General features: G+C 38.3%; 1 protein-coding gene across 8 annotated transcripts in view; it reads left to right on the top strand.

Annotated features, from left to right (window-relative positions):
• ERC2 (ELKS/RAB6-interacting/CAST family member 2) overlaps positions 1 to 21,810 on the top strand; it is a 931,006-nt gene that overhangs the window by 373,030 nt on the left and 536,166 nt on the right. For all 8 annotated transcript variants that reach the window (XR_013554185.1, XR_013554186.1, XM_060631335.3 and 5 more), the window contains one exon: positions 10,980 to 11,147. Coding sequence is in view for 6 of the 8 variants with exons in the window: in XM_060631335.3 (XP_060487318.1) it covers positions 10,980 to 11,147 (168 nt within the window). In the remaining 2 variants the exon portion in view is untranslated. The remainder of the gene's footprint in view (positions 1 to 10,979; positions 11,148 to 21,810) is intronic.

Here is a 21,810-nt window from a genome sequence, read left to right as displayed (position 1 = left end):
TTTACTTATAAACAATACCTCTCTCACAGGTAGCCCTGAGGAGTGCATAAGACACTATGGTGCATCACCTAACAGTATGAGTCACAGAGCACATCTTGAAAATATTTAGTTGACCCTGAACCAGTGCCTTCTGAATCTAATCCGGTGGTGTGTCTGCATTTCACCTCATATCCATGCCATGCCTTAAAATTTGATGCCTGAAACATACTCAAGAACAAACATTTGTTTTTTTTTTAATGCTTGTTTATTATTTTTGAGAGAGAGAGAGAGAGAGAGAGTGTGTGTGTGTGTGTGAGGGGGGCAGGGCAGAGAGAGAGAGAGGGAGACACAGAATTCAAAGCAGGCTCCAGGCTCCAAGCTGTCAGCACAGAGCTGGATGTGGGGCTCAAACCCACAAACCATGAGATCATGACCTGAGCTGAAGTCAGACAATCAACCAACTGAGTCTTCCAGGTGCCTTTTCCAAAACATTTCTGAAGGATATTATTATGTGTTTTAGAAAAACATGGGTTCTGTGGCTAAATTGATGTAGGAAAAGGTGAGTTAGGTATAAGATCTTTGTTATGGGATGTCAGAACTTTAGTATGCTAATGTCTGCCTAAAATCAGGAGAACTAGCTACATTTCCCCATTTGGCTTGATCTTGGAACACACTTCCACTACTCCCTCCATTTAATATTTTCACAACACCCAGGAGGATCTCAAAGAACAAGTACTGTTTACTTAGAGCAGTGTGTCTCACATTTGGGAAGAAATTCCTTTTAAAAGGAAAAAATGAAAAGAATGTTGTAGACTTTCAGTATTTCTTAATGTAATAATTGTTACTTATGCTACTTAATTAGGCACAAAGGTAAGACTAGGCATGCTTATAACTCTTACAGAACTATGATGCCAAATCAAAATTATACACTAAATGGAAATATGATGCCAAAGCCTATAAAATTTAAACTAATGATATTTATTAACTTTATCTAGAGAAGGATTGTTTGCTGGACATTAATTGATACTTGATATAAATATGGTGCCAACTGCTATAACTCAGATGCTAGTTCAGGAGGTCTGCATAGTGGTGTACTGTGTGATATCCTGCTTTCCTCGCCAATTGTTGTTTCTGTAATTCTGATGAACTTCTTGTTTGCATGGTCACTTTGATGTCTGATGGTGAAGATTTGAAGGGAATATATAAGAGCAGTAAGAAGCCCTTCTGTGCTTTCTCCACTTCACCCCAGAGGAATCTTAAATGTAAACACAAAGGCAGATAGTGAAATCTCTTAACAATTCTTGGGTATAAGGAGTTATTTACATGATTCAGAATAAGTTCATTTTAGCTTTTGAGATAATCATTGAAAAGAAAAGACAACATAAAACAATTCTTGTAGCAAATTCATGGATCCTTGAACACAAGTGCCCATCCTCTTGGAGTCTGAGTCTTTAAACTTTGAAATGTGGATTTAATTCTCTTTTAAATAAAATGACTACAGTTCTTAATTTGTCAATTATTGACAAACATGTTAAGCATATCCAGATGGAAATTACTTAGTTGGATTTACTGAAAAGCACTGAATTGAGATCACAAAATTATTGCTTAAATCTTGGTACTAAATTATTAGTGATTTAAGTTCTTTGGGCTTCAGTGATAATTTAGAAAGTTCATGGCATATCTAAATAGAACCAATATTTTAAAATTTTATGTTAAAATGTATCTTCATGTTTAAATATAATGTGCTCACTTGAAGGGAAAATGCAATATGAATGATACATGGTATTTTCTTAAACTTGTTTTTTTGATAATAATAAATGTTTTGAAGATGGGGTTTTTAAATGTTAGGAGTTACTAAGATTGATAGGTTTGCAAATTGGTTTTAAGTATTTTGAATTTATAACTATCATCATGTTGCAAAATAACATTGACTTTGGAATGGCTTACTTCCTTTTGTAGTAATTCAAAAATATTATGACAGCTATAGTTTTATAGTGAGCATAAAAACCAGTGAGGTAAGTTCAGTGAGGTAAGGTTAGTGTTGGAAGTTTTATTAACAAAAACTTTAAGTATTAACACATGAGTTACAATTCCCATGTGTTTTCAGAAATTTGCTGGAACTGAACTGAACATTAAATTTTGAACTTTGGACTAGTCACTTAAAACCACCTAATTTTAGTGTAAGAAGTAGCCAAAAACTTAAGTATGAAAACAGGCTTTATAAAGTTGGCTGGATTATTAACCCGCATATGATATGAATTCTTCCATGTAGGTGATATGAAGCACTCTTAACTGAGCATTGTTTTCTTCAAGTAGGTGGTATGTAGGTCTTGGGTATAATTTTGTGACAGGTAGGTAAGACAAAATGCATCTTTACAACCTGAAAATCTCAACTGTGTTATTAACAAGCTGGTGATTGTAACTTAACTTTTATAAGCACAGCATGTGGTTATGCAATACTAAATATCCCTGAATTTTATTTTTTGAGTTGAAATTGTATAAGGGAACATACTTATAATTTAAGAGAAAGGTATAGTTTAAAATATGAAGCACTTTATAATACAACCATTATTGTTTCATTTTGTGCTATCTAAATATCTTAAAATACAATCTAGGTTTTTTCCTTGGTCAAATGTATAAGCTTTTGGTTGCTAAAGGAAAGCCAGCCCACAGAAGTGGATCATATAGGCGTCCCCCCACCCCATTTTTTCCTCCCAGGGAGTATTAACCTACTGACTGCAGTGACCAATAGGAGAATAATACATCATTGACATTAGCTAGTCGCCTTGAAGAACTTAAGGGCATAACAGAAATGATCAAGTCTCTTGTTACTCATGACTGTGTGGAGAAGAGAGACCTTATAAATAAAACTCAGAAAAAAAAGCCACCCAGAGATCTTTTTAGGAAAGGGTTTTCTCTTGGTTTTCAACTATATAGATGTCATCTCTTTATAAGTGTTTATTAACTTGGTCTCAGCTGCATCTAAGTAGGAGTTAATCTGTAAATGTACAGTACATGTTTTCTGGAGGAATGTTGACATAAGTACAGGACTGCTCATCTACATGTATGTTAGACTACAAGTCATGTTCTATTGTCTTAGGGTCTTCCAAGTTATATAGTCATTTACCTTTAGATGTTTCCTTGCATCTCAAACTATGTAGAACCTAATCCCAGCCTCTTGATTTCCTGCCCCCCAAATCTGAGACTTCCCAGTCTTTCCCTGCAGATGCAGTAATTGCATTATTTAAAGAGTTGCTCCAGCCAGTAGCCCAGGAGTTATTTTGGATTCTTCCCTTCCTTTCATCCCTCTACATGCAAACCCTCAGTTCTGCCAGCTGCCTCTTGATTGTATCTCAAAATATGTCTCAAGCACAGCCACAGTCTTCCTCTCCATCACATCTCCATCCTTGTTGTGGCAGCTATTATCTCTCTGGTTGATTGGTTGACTAGTGTAGCTCCCTACCTAGCCCCAGACTCTGCTCCTGCCCCCTGATGTTTGTTTATACGACCAATCATCCAATTGTCCCATCCTTGGCCAATAAAAAGACTATTTAATCTGTAGTAATTTCCTTGCTTTCTGATTCAAGAAACTATTCTATATTCACTTTGTATGTTCCTTGCCACAGATATAAAATTAATCATTTCTACAATGAAACTGATTTCTTTTAGTGAGGTATGGTTTTTTAGAGACCACAGTCTAGGCATTTTGGGTGAGTGCTTATTGCTATGGAGGCAGTCACTTTTTCTAAGCCTTTTTAATGGACAAAGCTGGAAAATAAGTTTCTAAAAGAGAAAATACCTCATCTGTTCATAACTTATTAGTATCACAAGGCTTTTTTTAAAGACCCAGATTTATTAAAATCCAAAATTATCTTGAAAGTAGTGGAACAGGTATAAAGCACAACTTATTTAAAGATCAGTGAAGACCATTTGGTGTTCCAAGATTGCACAGTAAAGCGTAGCTATTGGTTAAATAAACCATTTTACTGAATACCAAACTGCCTGCCCAGGTTTGATTTACAATAGCTGATATTTATTAAATCATTAATTTTATTATTTTGTATACATACAAATACACACATATACATTTTCACCAATAAACACAAATACCCACAAAATAGCCTTTTGTTATTCCAGTTTTTTATAAAGATTTTACATAAGCTTTTAGATTTTATATTTGTACTACTTTCCACTTACCCTAAAAATTGCGTTTACTAATTATATTGATGTAATAACTTGTTTGCTCTACCTTACCCCCAACTTCACAAATATGTGGTTCAATAAGCCATAGACCTGATGGTCTTGTTAAAAGGTTGTATCTCTAACATAGAACAGTGCCTGACACAAAATCACTTCTCTGTATTTGTTAAATGAATGAATAAGTAATTATAGTTAGTGTAGATTTTTTAAAAGCTCCTATAGAAAGAAGAAATCTGAAATAAAAATAGCTGTGGAAATCCAAGAGTAGAAGGGCATAACCTGACCAAGCATAGGAGAAGAGATGGACACACCCTCATCTATATTGCTGGTGTTTGATAGTGCGGCTGCTGAAGGACATTTTTTTTTTTCTTAAAGGCGGCTTTTGCTATAATTAGGGATTAGTGTGAAAGATTTTTTAAAAGAAATGATTATTCTGAATTCTTTTTAACAAAACTGCAGAAAAACTATGTCAATAGAATCACCAAGCCAGTTAGGTCATTGACCATTATGTGGTTCTCTTTGGTAAAGATCAATAACCTCTGATGGTGAGAGAAAGGAAGGCTATAGGATTCCTACCCCATGACTTTGCCTTCTGGTAGTACATCACAGCTTCTCAGAGTGCTCCTTCAAGTTCTAGCTCTCTGTCCTTTTGAGGCCAAAAGGGGTTTATACTAGCTAGGTCAATGTGATGATATTTTCTGGGCAGAGCTCAGCCAGCCTTGCTTGCTGTTGGGCCAGAATCCTCCCTGAAGCATTTATATGCAACAGAGATTGAAATCTAAGGGTTGAAACTTTTGGGCTTACTAGATTCATAGTCCTGCACTGTCCAATATGGTGGCTATGAACTGTATGTGGCTATTGAGCACCTGAAATGTGGCTAGTCCTAATTGAGATTTGCTGAAAGGGTAAAATAGATGTTGGATTTTAAAGAAAAAAAAAAAAGAATGTATAATAATACCTCATTAATATCTTTCGTATTGATTACAGTTTAAATAATGTTTTGGACATAGTGGGTCAAATTAAACATATTATTAAAAGTAATTTTATCTGTTTATTTTTCCTTGTTTTTACATGGCTACTAGAAAGTTTAAAGTTACAGATGTGACTTACATCATTTCTCCATTGGACACACCATCTTAAATTTTGTTCCTGGAAGAGTAGGAGTACTTGGGCAGCATTTCTAACCAATCCACACATCTCAAACACCACTCACATCTCCAAGGGAAAATCACTCCTCACATCAATTATGTTAATTGACCAAATTTCAGGTGTTCATCAAATATAAAGAATATCTTGGCACTTTTGGTAGCTGACTCTGGCATGTCAGCTTTTAATTAAAGTTTGTCATAGGCTAATTAACTACCCCTGGAGAATTCATTCCCATTTGGGAAATATACCCCTCCAGCCACCCAGCCATAGACCCCTCCACACATACACATATCGTACAGTGTATGCTGGAATATTTTAAAGTAAATGACAGACAGTGTAACACCCTGGTACATGCTGGAGCACAGAATCTTATTTGCTGAGTCTCTACTTTTCCTAGGGCTGCTGATTAGCAACCTTTATTGCATTCCTACAGTATATAAATCACTGGGTTAGAAATTGTAGAAAGCAGAATAGTAAAATATAATAACAATAGCAAAGATTTATTGAGTGTTTCTAGGTGCCAGGCATTGTGCTAAGTGCATTACATGTTATTTAATTTAATCCTCAAATAACTTGATGAAGGAGGTATTGTTATTATCCTCATTTTGCTTCTAACACCTTTGTTGTATTCCTGACATTTGGAAGGCCTGTGGGTAAGTCCATGGCCATTACCGTAAGTTACTTGAACATATATATTTGCAGTGCAGAGACTTTTGCAAAACAGTTGTCCACTTGGGCCACTTGTCTGTACAGATGGAAGTTCAAGCCACTGGGCTTAAGGGGGCTCTTCCTCTTCAATCTTTCTTTCTGCTCCCAAGATCTTGAACTTTGACCTCAGTGTCCACTCCCCAGGGTTCTGCTACTTGCTCCATTTAGCTCTGTCCTTGGCTCTCCATCATTTTTTCCCCTTCTCTGGATTTGGGGTGAAAGAATAGGGGAAAGTAGATTTTGAGGTCCGACACATAGAAGGAGTAGAGGGAGGAATATTGGTCCTTTTTCTTTTAGGTTTATAGCAATCTCTAAGACCAGCAAACCTTTCTAGTTTTAAGGTGCCCATTCCCTAGCAAAACCAGTTGAAGTTATAATAGTTTCAGAGTGGTTCAACACATCATATTGTAAGTCCAACCCATGTTGAGGGTTGAGAATTGGAGCAGCAGAACATGGGGAGTGACCCTGCTTCTCGTGGTCCACTGAGAATACTGATTTATGGGGGGGTTGCCATCTTGTAACTCCACTATCTGGAAAATGTAGCCTTCAAGATCTCTGAGGAAGGGAAAGAGTGTGGGGCTGGCATGGATGGGAACTGACATATGTCACTCCTGTTTACATTTCATGAATAAAACACACAGACCCATATTCCTGCAAGGGGCTGGGAAGGGAGACCTTCCCTGTATTCAGGAAGGACAGGAGAATTGGATTGTGAGTGAGAACTAGTACTTACTACCACAGCAAGCTTTAGGTTATTTTTAGTGTTTGTGTCTTTGGAGGCTGTATACATTATGCATACTTTCAACTTTGAAACTGTCCCCCATTTGAATGATTGCAAGTTGAATCAAATTCAAATATACCCTTAATCCAAGTCTACTATCAGGAAAAACAAACAAACGAAGTTTTGAATGTGAAATAAAACCGTATTGGGAGTTTTGTGAGTGTTCCAGTTTCATTTTCTTTTAAAGTTTTTCTTTGTGATAGCATGTTTATTCAATTCCTGAAGTGTTGTCAAGTAAGTAGTATTTAATCTGTGAAAATTTTCAAGTGGACCCTTTTTCTCTCTCAAGGGTTTTCTTTCTTTTTTTTTTTTTTTATTTTCTCAAGTGTTGCTGTAGTCATTTTAAGATTGAAATGAACCGTTTGATTTTAAAAAATTATTTATGGCACATCGAGTAGCACTTAGTGTTTTGTCACAACATTGAAACTGTTTCTGAAACCTATGTAAAATATAGCATAAAGGTCGGGAGGCTTATGTATAGAAACATACCTCACCATTGGAACTGGTTATAATTCCTGGGTGCTGACATCAAGATTAATAATATTTAACTCCGATTTTGGCAATTTTTGCCAATTTTATTGCCATGGTCCTTTTCTTTCAAGTTATTAACTGGAACTGAAGTGATAACAAATGTTTCATGCTTTATATTGCCAGATAAAAGGTTAAATTTTCATATGTTACATGCTCTTAACACACACACACACACACACACACACACACACAAATAATTCATACAACTGGATCAGAAGGAAATGAGTAATTCTCCTAAAATGAAAAGATTGTCCTAGTTTTAACATTAGGTGACTAGTTCCCATGCGGTTAAGTCATATGTAAAAATTGGAAATTCAACCTATGGGTCTTTGTGCATTGACTATATCATACAGTTCTAATTTTCTTTTGTTTTTCTGGGAAATGATGGTGCTCTTTGCTTTGCCAAGTTTTATTATTGAGTCAACTGCCAAAGTTTAAGAGAGAGAGTTAAGGCCCTTAAAATTATTTGGTGTTGAGTGAAGAGGCAGAGAAAGGTATTTCATATTCCCAAACATTTTAACTTTTATGTCTCTACCTGATGTTGGAATATAATCTAACCTTCAAGGCTTTTCTGATTCCTTTATAAATGATGTACACTGTTGAGTGAAATCAGAATATTTGTGAAGGGGACCCAGTTTGGAAGTACATATTCTAATTTTTGATAGACTGTATTCTTTCTTGCCTGATCGTCCCTGTATTTAAACTTCTGTGCATCAGGAGGCCTTTGTGCCTGCTTGTGGTTTTGTACCATCTGGAAGTTAAAATTTGATTTTAGAAATGATGTCATACTTGCTTACTGCAAACTGGTCTAATGTTGGTTGAGAATTGGATACAGTTCAGGTCAAAGTTTTGTTTTAAAAAAAGACTCTTTAACCTTGTTTCTTGATTCCAGGAGACTGCAAAGCTATGAGGATAGACTGGAGTGATTGAAGGTCGTGATTCAAATTCCTTTGAAGCTAAATAAATGCATTTGGGTGTATGGAAAATAAACTTCCCAACAGAAGACCTTAGCTGGCACAGGCTCCCTCCTGCCATGTAGAATTTGGATGTTTGCGAGCAGTGTGCTGACCATGGCCATCCTTGGTCTCTATTTTATTCTTGGAGGAGAGATATTCTTACAGCCAGAGTTTTGTCTCTTCTAGGTTCAGGAAGATGAGGCAGGGCACTGATAGATCACACATGTGAGAAGGCACAGTAAATTTTAAGCATATTATTCATCAGTGCAGAGTCTCTTTTTCTAAACTCTTTCCAGCATCCGTTACTACCTCCCAAATTGTAATTTATTTACGTCAAAGTTTTGAATGTTAGACATTTCCTCTAGTCCAGATACAGACCATCCATGTCTGATAGCTAGAATGTAGGGCTCATAGGACCACAGTTTCTTCTCAAATTCACACTGAATCCTAGTCAGCCTGTGGGAAATCTTTTCAATGGAATGTGACCCCTTATAGCCACTACTATAATCTGGAGTGCTCAACATGTCCTGCCAATTTCCAAAGAACCTACCAAATGCCATCCTTTATGTATAAACTAAAATTCACATTTTTTTCCAGATAGGGTGAAAACCCAAAGAGAACTATTGATGTTATTTTGGGTTGGTAGATGGAGATGACTTTATATTTTATTGTCTTAATTTGAAATGTATTGTCAAATTGGTTTCCATACAACACCCAGTGCTCATCCCAACAGGTGCCCTCCTAAGTACCCATCACCAACCCTCCCCTTTCTTACACCATACACAAAAATAAACTCAAAATGGATAAAGGACCTGAATGTGAAACAGGAAACCATCAAAACCCTAGAGGAGAAAGCAGGAAAAAACCTCTCTGACCTCAGCCTCAGCAATTTCTTACTTGACACATCTCCAAAGGCAAGGGAATTAAGAGATGACTTTAAACAATCTGGGATGTTTAAACAATCTTGAGAATCTGGGATGCTGAAGCTTTAGTGCAACTGGCATGAATTTTCTTTTAGTCAAGGGAAGATCCCTAGGACATGAGTATCCCTCTCACATCCCAGCTGCTAGATTTCCATGGCCCCTAGGTAAGAAGAAGCACAACTATCAGATATTTAAGGAATCTGCTGTTTTTGCCCTGTGCAGTCACAGAATGTCCATCCTGTCTCATAATGTGGTCAGGGTCATTCTGCCAACAGGGCTTTATAAGCACTGTTTCACCCCTTCCCTTGTGGAGACCTCCCTGCTTCATCCACCTCCCTGGGATAGAAACTGGAGAAACTCTCTACTCACCAACCTCTCATCACCTTTGACCTTTAGAAACACAGCTTTGGTGCTTCTTTTTTGGAAGGGGGTAAGAAAAGGAGATTCTACTCTGATAACTTTTTAAAATCTCTAATATCATCATTTCTTCCCTGATCTACCTAAGACTGATCTTGCCTTTAAAATCATAAAACGTCAGATACTTAGGGGGTTCCAACCTCTTTGTTTTATGGATGGGGAAACTGAAGCTGGAGGGCTGGGTGGGGAGGGGGGAGTGAGAGTTATTTGTCCTGATTCTCATAGCTGGATAGAAGCAGAATCCAACCTAAAACCAAAGTGTCCTCTTTCCAGTGTTCCAAGTTGCCTTTTGATTCTCTGTCTTGACAGTATTTACAAAACTATTTATTTTGGCTTATTATGGTATTCTCACCTCATTTTCCCTTAATTTTTGTGTTTTTTTTCATCCAAATTTTACTTGCTGGTAGTATAGTATAAAAAACTACTCAACAAGATTTGTGAACAGATACAGCAGACCCCTACCCCATTTTTCCTTCCCCAAGACAACCTGTTTTCAACTCCTTTTGCCTGGTTATTTTGATATCTCTAAATAACATGCTTCCATCACTACTTGATTTTTGATGTAACTACTGTCTATCAAATGCCTGGTATGGAGGGTGAGGATTAAATTTTTCTATCACCCCAAAACCTCACATTATCCATGTGAACCTTTTTTGCATATGGTCATTGGAATGTTAAGTTTAAAAATAATGTTTATGTTTCCTTATGTCTATTACTGACATTTGAAAAGCAGGAATTGTAATAATCTAATTTTTGAGCTAAGGTAGAAATAGGTATTTTTTGTATGCCTTTTTTTTTTCTTACATGTTTGGAAAGCAGTCTTTCATAACACTGGAGAGTGGTCATCTCCACAGCATTTCCTTCCTCCAGTAGCATTTCCTTCCTCTTGGCAGCTTGTATTTTTCTCCTTCAGGAGTGTTTCTCTACATGTTTGTCTTCTTCCAGACATCTGTGGCATGGCTCATCATGTTCTCCATATTCCTGGAGGATGTTGCAGAGCACAAGCAGTGTTGTGCCTTCCCTGTGCAATGGAATAGTGATGTGCTTTGTTTTCTAGCTAATGGTTTCACAGCAGGGAGACATACTACTATTTCATAATGCCTTATTTTATATACACCTTATATTAAAAAAAGTGTCAAAGTTCAGATACACATACGACAGGACTTTGAGGTGGATACAGGCTGTTAAAATGCATGGCATTGAGGTGCCCATGAGCAATGGTTTGACCATGCTGTGCTGAGAAGATGCACTGCTGCCCTGTTCCCTCCCCGGGCCTCCTGGTTACTGATGACCACTGTGTAAAACCACAATCTTCTTTCTTTTTCCTGACTTCAGGTAGATGCACTGAGATTACGCCTGGAAGAGAAAGAGTCTTTTCTCAATAAAAAAACAAAACAGCTGCAGGACCTCACAGAAGAGAAAGGGACACTGGCTGGAGAGATTCGAGACATGAAAGATATGTTAGAAGTGAAGGAAAGAAAAATCAATGTTCTTCAGAAGAAGGTAAGGAGCTGACATAAGCCATTCAGGCTGGGAATTGGTATCATCCATGTTTTGTCATTTCAGAGAAATTTTTGAGTACATGGAAAAGAAGAAATTATTTTTTTTAGAGTTTTAGGTTAGGAAGTATAAACTTAACATGCTGGCACTTAACTTACTGGTGGTTGTGTCATGCCATTCTTAGCATGGACTGATGAATTTTCTGTTTGTCTGAAAAATAAATAGAGATGATTCTTTTTATAGTTTCCAGCTTAAATATGGATAATTGTACAAATTTAGATATATGTCTAAAATAATAAAATGTCTGAAAAGTTAATTTTTTCTTTTTCCTTACCAAGAGTTGAACAATGTATTCTGTGGGTCTTGAAGGTATTTTAGATGCATTTTTTATTTATGTAAATTTTAGTAGCTCTTACCGTACTGAACCCATACGGATTTGTTGGGGGGAGTAATGTTTACACCTATTACTTAATTGCAGTCTGTCAGAGAACATATAATAAGTTCTGACTACAGTGGGCTAACACAGAAGATGCTTGATCTAGCTAGGGCCCTTCTTTCCTGTTTTACCATCAGCAGCTCATTTTCTCCATGTAGGGATCCAGATTTGGGGAATGTACCCTGATTTTTTTTAAAAAATTCCCATTTGCTACTATGTACAGTTTGGGGAACATAGGGTCCCCTACCGTCCCCCGGAAAAGAACAGGCAAGAAGAGAAAACGACTACCCGATCTTTTAAGAAAATAAGATATATTGGAAAGGCATAGGGCTGTCAGATTAATAGGCAGCCAGCGTGGAAACTGGGCAGGAACTGACAGTGGGCAGCACAAGCCAGCTGGCCGGGACACTGCTGCAGACAGGCATATTGCTGGACACCCCTACTGCAGCTGCAGCTGCAGACAAATGGACTCTAACTGGCCCCTCCTCCTGGTGTCATTTGCCACTATCATCTCTCACCTTGTTTATATCAACAGCATCCTAGCTGTTTTTCCTGCTTTCACCCTTACCTTTCCTATAGGCTCTTCTTAACACAAAAGCTGGAGTAGTTCTTTTAAAACATAAAACAATTTATACCATTCTGATAAAAAATCTCCAGTTGCAGCCACCTACATAATTTGTGCAGAATGAAAATTGTTCAAAGAGAATTTCTGAATGAGCATAAAACCAAGTCTGGGGCCCTTCAGAGTGTGGGGACCTGTGCAGTTACACAAGTCACATGCCCATGAAGCCACCCCTATCCCCTGTGGCTTCCATCCTCACTCTCAAGGTATTGGTGATCTGATGGATTATATTATTAATTATTTCTGTCAGAATCTTTACAGACAAGGCCCAGGTGTTTTGATCTCCTCTTTGCAGTGCCAACTAATTGACACAGATGTTTAGAAGAGATCTTGGAAGACATGACCAAGGACCCTTGAATCAATGGGGCCGTTGAGGGCAGATGGGACTAACAGAGAGACAGAGTGGCAGTTCTTAGAGTAGGTACTAAGGATTCAAAAGAAAACTTTTCACTTAAAATTCCCAGGAGTGAATGATGATGAAAGCTAACATTTATAGAACTTATGTTGAACACTGTATGCTGGATATTTTGCTATGCTCGTTATGTGCACTCTTTACTTACTCTTAATCATAATCCTTTGAGGCAGGTATAGTTAGTTATTAACCCAGGAAACTGAAGGACACTGAAGCTTATGGTAGGTAGGCAACCCAGATGGGTGCAAGGTTGTTTTTGTTTGTTTGTGTGTTTTGTTTTTTGTTTTTTTGTCTTTGGAAAAGTAGAATACAATGGTTAGTGCAAATTAAAAGAATAAGTGTATGGACCTCAAGTTTTATGATGATGATACCAGCTGTCAATCAAGGAAGAGCATCACAGTTCCTTGTTTTACCAGGAGTTGAGACTAAGTACTCTTATTCTTGAGGAATAAATGGCATTAATGTTATGAATGAAGATTTTGGGAAGGTACTTTCAATGCATAAGTGACAAAAGACATGTGCTGATGGGCACAGTTTGCGAAATTTTATACTTTGCTCCATAAGCCAGACTCAAAGGTTTGGAACTGGTTTGGAAGTTCTTGAGCAAAGCCAATTGTATATTATGACTTCTTTGGGCAACGTGATCATAATCCCACTTATTTAAACCATGTAGATAATGGATTAGGAAGTATTTCATGTGTATTGGGAGAGGTTCTTCAGTTTTACATTTTTTTTCACTGAGTGTTTACCAACACATTTGGGGAGGAAATAACACCACTGGCAACATAGTGAAGGGGCAGGAATTCTATATACCTGCAATGTAAAGGACAGATAATCCCCAAAGAAGTAATACACACAATTCAGAAATCTAGTCAAAATGTGGAAATAATACAGAAGCTAATGGGCCAATGAAACATTGTCTTTGGGACTGAAGACTCAGAGTTTTGACCACATTCAGCCTAATTGGCTGTTTTAGGGCAGGTCTGGATTGGAACAGTGTAAGCTTTGGATTAGGGTGTGTTGGCATGGAAGAAATAATAAACTTATGTCAATGTCAGACACATAGTATTACTTAATATTTCTTTCTTATAGACTCTTTGGCAACCAGCACTGTGTTTTGATGCCAATAGAAATGGGTATGCTCCTTTCATAGCCATGTTTAACCTGGCGAAGCTAGGCTTGCACCTCGTATCTGTCAGCCTTGCCTTCAGAGCTCTGAGTCTCAGAAATCTCGTGTCCTCCATAAGCCATGTGAACAGGTCACATGTCTGGACAGCAGGCATGGACACAATGCCCTAATCATTTTTTTTTTTTTTTTTATTTTTTAATATATGAAATTTACTGTCAAATTGGTTTCCATACAACACCCAGTGCTCATCCCAAAAGGTGCCCTCCTCAATACCCATCACCCACCCTGCCCTCCCTCCCACCCTGCCCTCCCTCCCACCCCCCATCAACCCTCAGTTTGTTCTCAGTTTTTTTTTTTTATTTTTTTTATTTTTTAATATATGAAATTTACTGTCAAATTGGTTTCCATACAACACCCAGTGCTCATCCCAAAAGGTGCCCTCCTCAATACCCATCACCCACCCTGCCCTCCCTCCCACCCCCCATCAACCCTCAGTTTGTTCTCAGTTTTTAACAGTCTCTTATGCTTTGGCTCTCTCCCACTCTAACCTCTTTTTTTTTTTTTTTTTTTTTTCCTTCCCCTCCCCCATGGGTTTCTGTTATGTTTCTCAGGATCCACATAAGAGTGAAACCATATGGTATCTGTCTTTCTCTGTATGGCTTATTTCACTTAGCATCACACTCTCCAGTTCCATCCATGTTGCTACAAAAGGCCATATTTCATTTTTTCTCATTGCCACGTAGTATTCCATTGTGTATATAAACCACAATTTCTTTATCCATTCATCAGTTGATGGACATTTAGGCTCTTTCCATAATTTGGCTATTGTTGAGAGTGCCGCTATAAACATTGGGGTACAGGTGCCCCTATGCATCAGTACTCCTGTATCCCTTGGATAAATTCCTAGCAGTGCTATTGCTGGGTCATAGGGTAGGTCTATTTTTAATTTTCTGAGGAACCTCCACACTGCTTTCCAGAGCGGCTGCACCAATTTGCATTCCCACCAACAGTGCAAGAGGGTTCCTGTTTCTCCACATCCTCTCCAGCATCTATAGTCTCCTGATTTGTTCATTTTGGCCACTCTGACTGGCGTGAGGTGGTATCTGAGTGTGGTTTTGATTTGTATTTCCCTGATAAGGAGCGACGTTGAACATCTTTTCATGTGCCTGTTGGCCATCCGGATGTCTTCTTTAGAGAAGTGTCTATTCATGTTTTCTGCCCATTTCTTCACTGGGTTATTTGTTTTTCTGGTGTGGAGTTTGATGAGCTCTTTATAGATTTTGGATACTAGCCCTTTGTCCGATGTGTCATTTGCAAATATCTTTTCCCATTCCGTTGGTTGCCTTTTAGTTTTGTTGGTTGTTTCCTTTGCTGTGCAGAAGCTTTTTATCTTCATAAGGTCCCAGTAATTCACTTTTGCTTTTAATTCCCTTGCCTTTGGGGATGTGCCGAGTAAGAGATTGCTACGGCTGAGGTCAGAGAGGTCTTTTCCTGCTTTCTCCTCTAAGGTTTTGATGGTTTCCTGTCTCACATTCAGGTCCTTTATCCATTTTGAGTTTATTTTTGTGAATGGTGTGAGAAAGTGGTCTAGTTTCAACCTTCTGCATGTTGCTGTCCAGTTCTCCCAGCACCATTTGTTAAAGAGACTGTCTTTTTTCCATTGGATGTTCTTTCCTGCTTTGTCAAAGATGAGTTGGCCATACGTTTGTGGGTCTAGTTCTGGGGTTTCTATTCTATTCCATTGGTCTATGTGTCTGTTTTTATGCCAATACCATGCTGTCTTGATGATGACAGCTTTGTAGTAGAGGCTAAAGTCTGGGATTGTGATGCCTCCTGCTTTGGTCTTCTTCTTCAAAATTACTTTGGCTATTCGGGGCCTTTTGTGGTTCCATATGAATTTTAGGATTGCTTGTTCTAGTTTCAAGAAGAATGCTGGTGCAATTTTGATTGGGATTGCATTGAATGTGTAGATAGCTTTGGGTAGTATTGACATTTTGACAATATTTATTCTTCCAATCCATGAGCAGGGAATGTCTTTCCATTTCTTTATATCTTCTTCAATTACCTGCATAAGCTTTCTATAGTTTTCAGCATACAGATCTTTTACATCTTTGGTTAGATTTATTCCTAGGTATTTTATGATTCTTGGTGCAATTGTGAATGGGATCAGTTTCTTCATTTGTCTTTCTGTTGCTTCATTGTTAGTGTATAAGAATGCAACTGATTTCTGCACGTTGATTTTGTATCCTGCAACTTTGCTGAATTCATGTATCAGTTCTAGCAGACTTTGGGTGGAGTCTATCGGATTTTCCATGTATAATATCATGTCATCTGCAAAAAGCGAAAGCTTGACTTCATCTTTGCCAATTTTGATGCCTTTGATTTCCTTTTGTTGTCTGATTGCTGATGCTAGAACTTCCAGCACTATATTAAACAACAGCGGTGACAGTGGGCATCCCTGTCGTGTTCCTGATCTCAGGGAAAAAGCTCTCAGTTTTTCCCCGTTGAGGATGATGTTAGCTGTGGGCTTTTCATAAATGGCCTTTATGATCTTTAAGTATGTTCCTTCTATCCCGACTTTCTCAAGGGTTTTTATTAAGAAAGGGTGCTGGATTTTGTCAAAGGCCTTTTCTGCATCGATTGACAGGATCATATGGTTCTTCTCTTTTTTTTTGTTAATGTGATGTATCATGTTGATCGATTTGCGAATGTTGAACCAGCCCTGCATCCCAGGAATGAATCCCACTTGATCATGGTGAATAATTCTTTTTATATGCCGTTGAATTCGATTTGCTAGTATCTTATTAAGAATTTTTGCATCCATATTCATCAGGGATATTGGCCTGTAGTTCTCTTTTTTTACTGGGTCTCTGTCTGGTTTAGGAATCAAAGTAATACTGGCTTCATAGAATGAGTCTGGAAGTTTTCCTTCCCTTTCTATTTCTTGGAATAGCTTGAGAAGGATAGGTATTATCTCTGCTTTAAATGTCTGGTAGAACTCCCCTGGGAAGCCATCTGGTCCTGGACTCTTATTTGTTGGGAGATTTTTGATAACCGATTCAATTTCTTCGCTGGTTATGGGTCTGTTCAAGCTTTCTATTTCCTCCTGATTGAGTTTTGGAAGAGTGTGGGTGTTTAGGAATTTGTCCATTTCTTCCAGGTTGTCCAATTTGCTGGCATATAATTTTTCATAGTATTCCCTGATAATTGTTTGTATCTCTGAGGGATTGGTTGTAATCATTCCATTTTCATTCATGATTTTATCTATTTGGGTCATCTCCCTTTTCTTTTTGAGAAGCCTGGCTAGAGGTTTGTCAATTTTGTTTATTTTTTCAAAAAACCAACTCTTGGTTTCGTTGATCTGCTCTACAGTTTTTTTAGATTCTATATTGTTTATTTCTGCTCTGATCTTTATTATTTCTCTTCTTCTGCTGGGTTTAGGCTGCCTTTGCTGTTCTGCTTCTATTTCCTTTAGGTGTGCTGTTAGATTTTGTATTTGGGATTTTTCTTGTTTCTTGAGATAGGCCTGGATTGCAATGTATTTTCCTCTCAGGACTGCCTTCGCTGCATCCCAAAGCGTTTGGATTGTTGTATTTTCATTTTCGTTTGTTTCTATATATATTTTAATTTCTTCTCTAATTGCCTGGTTGACCCACTCATTCGTTAGTAGGGTGTTCTTTAACCTCCATGCTTTTGGAGGTTTTCCAGACTTTTTCCTGTGGTTGATTTCAAGCTTCATAGCATTGTGGTCTGAAAGTATGCATGGTATAATTTCAATTCTTGTCCTAATCATTTTTTTACTTGAGGAAGGAAATGAAGTTGATGAAACAGAGAACCCCAGGTGACAGAATATCTCTGAGCAAGCTTTTGTAGGAACACAGCAGTCATCAAGTATAGATTTTGGTTCTACTGCAATTTGCCTCCACTCCATAATTCCCAGATACAGAGTTCTTTTAGTAGGGGGAAAAATGTGCATGTATGAAAATTGTTCAGTGGAGCATCCCCTTATGGCTGTGATGCTGAAGTCAGAGGAGCAGTATAGTTTTCAAGCTGCAGACTTAACATTCTGTTCTCATACCTGAATTCAGACTTCAACTGATGAAGTGCTACCTGACTATTGAGTTTTTGTAGGAAATGTCATAAAACCTTGATGACATTGTACATTTGGAAAGTGTATAATGTCCAGGATTTTAGGACATGGTAGCATTATTTGACCCAGATCAAATTCAGACTGATGTAGCTCATGCAACATAAACCTACTACCCAAGAAATTTTTAAAAAGTCATTAAATTGGACAAAAGTTCTATCTCCATTTTAATTCTAGGGCTCAGTCCCACTTTATAGAGCAGATGTACTTTATTTATTAGGGGTAGAAAAACAGATGGTGATTTCTCTGGAAGCCAAGTTCAGTAGCTACCTACTGGGCTTCATGGATTGCCCTGTGGGTTGGAAAGGGCAGGGAGGTGTGAGTGGAATTGGCTTCTAGGGGTGGCATCTATGGACCTGCCCACTTCAGCTTTATTCTACCAATTTGGAAGTGTGGTGGTGAAAATTATGAATGATGATAAGTTCAGAGGTAAAGACCCTACAGGACTATGGTTATTAGCATACTGGGTTTCTTCATGAAGTTTATTAAAAATAAAAAATAAAAAACAATTACCTGAGAAGATGATTATAGAACATGGAGATTTCCATGTTGGTGTAAAGTAGGGAGCACTTTTTGACTCAATTGATCTTTTTCCTGGTGTTTAAACATCCAGTTGCACTTTTATATTATTATTGGCAAGCCTTCTGTTTTTTGAACACGTGCAAAATCATATTATTTTTGCATTTACTGAGTGTTTCCTATGCGTCAGTAAGTCACTACTCTAGGTCCTGGAGGCTCAAAGGGATATAACATAGTCTCTAGTCCTCAGGAAGCTGATAGTCTGGTTGGGGAGATAGACATGCATAATCCTAAATGTAAGTACAGTGGAGAGCAACATGGCATATTACCAGAAACAAACTGCTTGATGAATACAAACAGCAGAAGCTAATTCTGCTACCTTGAGCAAAAAGGAGTTAGTTTATGGCAAGGATATCCAGAGCCCCAATGTCTGGCTGGTAGAACAAGATTAGAAATGATCAAGAGTCAGGACAGCTGTAGAAGACTAAGAGAAAAGAGCGAGTGCCACGATCTCATAACCAGGAGTGTCTGTTCAGGTGTCTTCTCTGTTGATGCCTGCCCTCTCACCTTCCTCCCTCTTCCCTTACATCACACTGTTGGTTGAGATTTAAAGTCCTGGGGCAGAGCTCCAAATTTCATACAGGTGCCTCTCATTGGTAGGATCTAACCAAACCTGCCCTAAAAGGAATCTGGGAAATGTGGTTCCAAGCTTTACACCTGAGATTTCCACTCAGTTCTTGTGTCACTTACACTGGGAAGTCTTTGCTGACATTGCAGGCTGGGAGAGGTTTTATACTTTTAAAGAACCATTTCTTGGCTCAGTTTGAAATTCTGCATCCCTTTAGTGAGTGTTGGCTTCCCTCCCATGGCTAATCTCCTTGAGTGCCCCAACCGTGATCATCAAGATACTTCCAGCTTTTGCAGAATTCTTGGCAGGTGATGGTCCTCAATCAATATGCATTGGGTGAATAAATTATATCAGCAAATTCTGAATGAATGAGAACTTGGGAGAAGAGAAATCATTTTGAGATCCACTCCTGGCCCAAGAATATTGTTAGCTATTAGGAGTCTTTTGCCCCAGTGAAATGTTAGACTCACTTATTGTTCCCAGGACAGAATGTTCTCTGTAGGCTGCAAGATGGAACCACCCCATGGATAATAAAACGGATGAGGAAATTACTTCTGCTCTACCCACATCTAACACCTCAAGCCTTGGTTCCATTACCCTGACAAGGTAAAAATGGATTAAGGCTTGAGTAAGGGCACTTAACTACTCTTGCTTCATTTTCCTTTTTAATAAAAAGAATATGTGACATTTATCAAGTATACTGTCTTGCTCTGCAAAGAGACTAATGCTTCCTCCTCTGGTTCTCACTTCTAACTTACTGGATTGTTAGAGGCATGGTATTCTATAGAGTGATAAGATGGAATTATTGATCATTCATGGTTATTTTTAATTATGACCATGCAAATGATAATTTTTTATAACAAAAGGATTATTTACTATTCATTGAGCCCTTACTATACACCAGACACTGTGCTAAGGGCTTTGCATCCTTAGGTTATGGGTCCTTATGACAAACCTAATGGCAGATATGTGCTACCACAATCCCTATTTTTAAAAGAGGAGACTGGTTTAAACTTGTGTGACTTGAGTAACTTGTCCAGACTCTACCCAGTAGGAAACTGATGGAGCTATTCTTAAACACCCCACTATTCTTATATTTTTCTGTTTTGTGATCCTGCCTCACTCATGGGGCAAGTGGGATCATTAACTTTAAGAGCTAAACTCTACTATGAGCAAATTACCTGAGGTTGACACAAAAGGATGCCTGTATTTATACATTATCAACCAACAGAGATGAGGTAACTAATGTGATAAAAAATAGGAAACCAATTAAGTTAATAAAATACAACATCAGTTCTGGTTAAAAACGTATGTTAATATGTATGTTAAGCTATATTTAGAAAAAAGATTGTGATAATCTTCAGTTTACTTTTGTTTTACTTTTCCCCCATGAGATTCTTCATGTACCATTCTAAGCCACTGGATTGTTTTGCTGCTTCATTTTCAAAGGATTGCACCACGCTTGCTATCATAGTAATTTCACTTTGTTTTGGTAGTTGGCTTACAGAACCAAGATCTCAAAATAAGACCTGAGGCATCTAAGCAACTTGCCTGGATGAGTTCCAATGTATTTGTGATTTGGGAGACTTCTCACCTGGTCCGAGAGGACATGGTCTGGGAAGCTGCTCCACTTTGCTGTGAGATGCTCACTTTAAGGTCTGACCTCGGTGTAGGCAGGCTCACTCTGCATCTGAAGCCAGGAACTGGGCTGGCGTCCAAGGGTTGGAGCGGCAACCAGGGTGGCTGTGAATCTGAGGCAGGGTTCTCGACCAGGAGATACTTTACAACCCTCCCACCCCAGGAACATTTGGCAATGTCTGGGGATAGTTTTGGTTGTCACAGCAGGGGGATTGCTACAAGCATCTGGTGGGTAGTGTCCAGGGGTGCTGCTAAACATCCTGCAATGCACAGGAGATGCTTCCCACCCTCCAAAGCAAATGATGATCCAGACCAAGCCCTGGTCTATAGGATTCCTCTTCTTCCCATGCATGGCCTATCCGACTTGTCTTGGCTTTCTCTTGAGATAGTATTCCTTAAAATGATTTTTACTTTGTATAACGTTGTTCTCTCCATTATCTCTGAATATTGTCTCAGCTGATGTGATTAACATTTTTAGCTACACTTTTTCTCTAGCATCATTATAGGAAGTTTACAGAGATGAACATCTTGTGTATGTGCATATGATATTTGAACTATTACTATTATTTTCTCTTTTATATTTTTGATGTGTAAGAATCCATACTTTATAAAGAGTATGTGTGTGTGTGTGTGTGTGTGTGTGTGTGTGTGTGTGTATACATCACTCTTGGGGCGCCTGGGTGGCTCAGTTGGTTGGGCCACCCACTTCAGCTCAGGTCATGATCTTGCAGTTCGTGAGTTCAAGCCCCGTGTCGCTCTCTGTGCTGACAACTCAGAGCCTGGAGCCTGCTTCGGATTCTGTGTCTCCCCCTCTCTCTACCCCTCCCCTGCTCATGCTCTGTGTCTCTCTGTCTCTCAATAATAAGTAAACGTTAAAAAACTTTTTTTAAAGAGTATATATATATATATGTGTGTGTGTGTGTGTGTGTGTGTGTGTGTGTGTGTGTGTGTGTATCACTCTTGAAATATTAAAATTATTTAGAATTATTGAAACTTTTGACTACATTGATCATATCAACTAATTTAGAGGGAGGCGCTAGTTAGCTGTAATATAGGGAATATATAATAGAAATGAAGCATCTTAGTTAGACTGATGGATGGATCATCCAAATCCACCATTCACACCAACAGGGAT

This window comes from Panthera onca, chromosome A2 (genome assembly GCF_046562875.1).
Source record: "Panthera onca isolate mPanOnc1 chromosome A2, mPanOnc1 haplotype 2, whole genome shotgun sequence".
In the NCBI taxonomy this organism is placed as follows: Eukaryota; Metazoa; Chordata; class Mammalia; order Carnivora; family Felidae; genus Panthera; species Panthera onca.
Note: the sequence above shows the minus strand (reverse complement) of the source record. Positions and strands in the feature narration are given on the sequence as shown.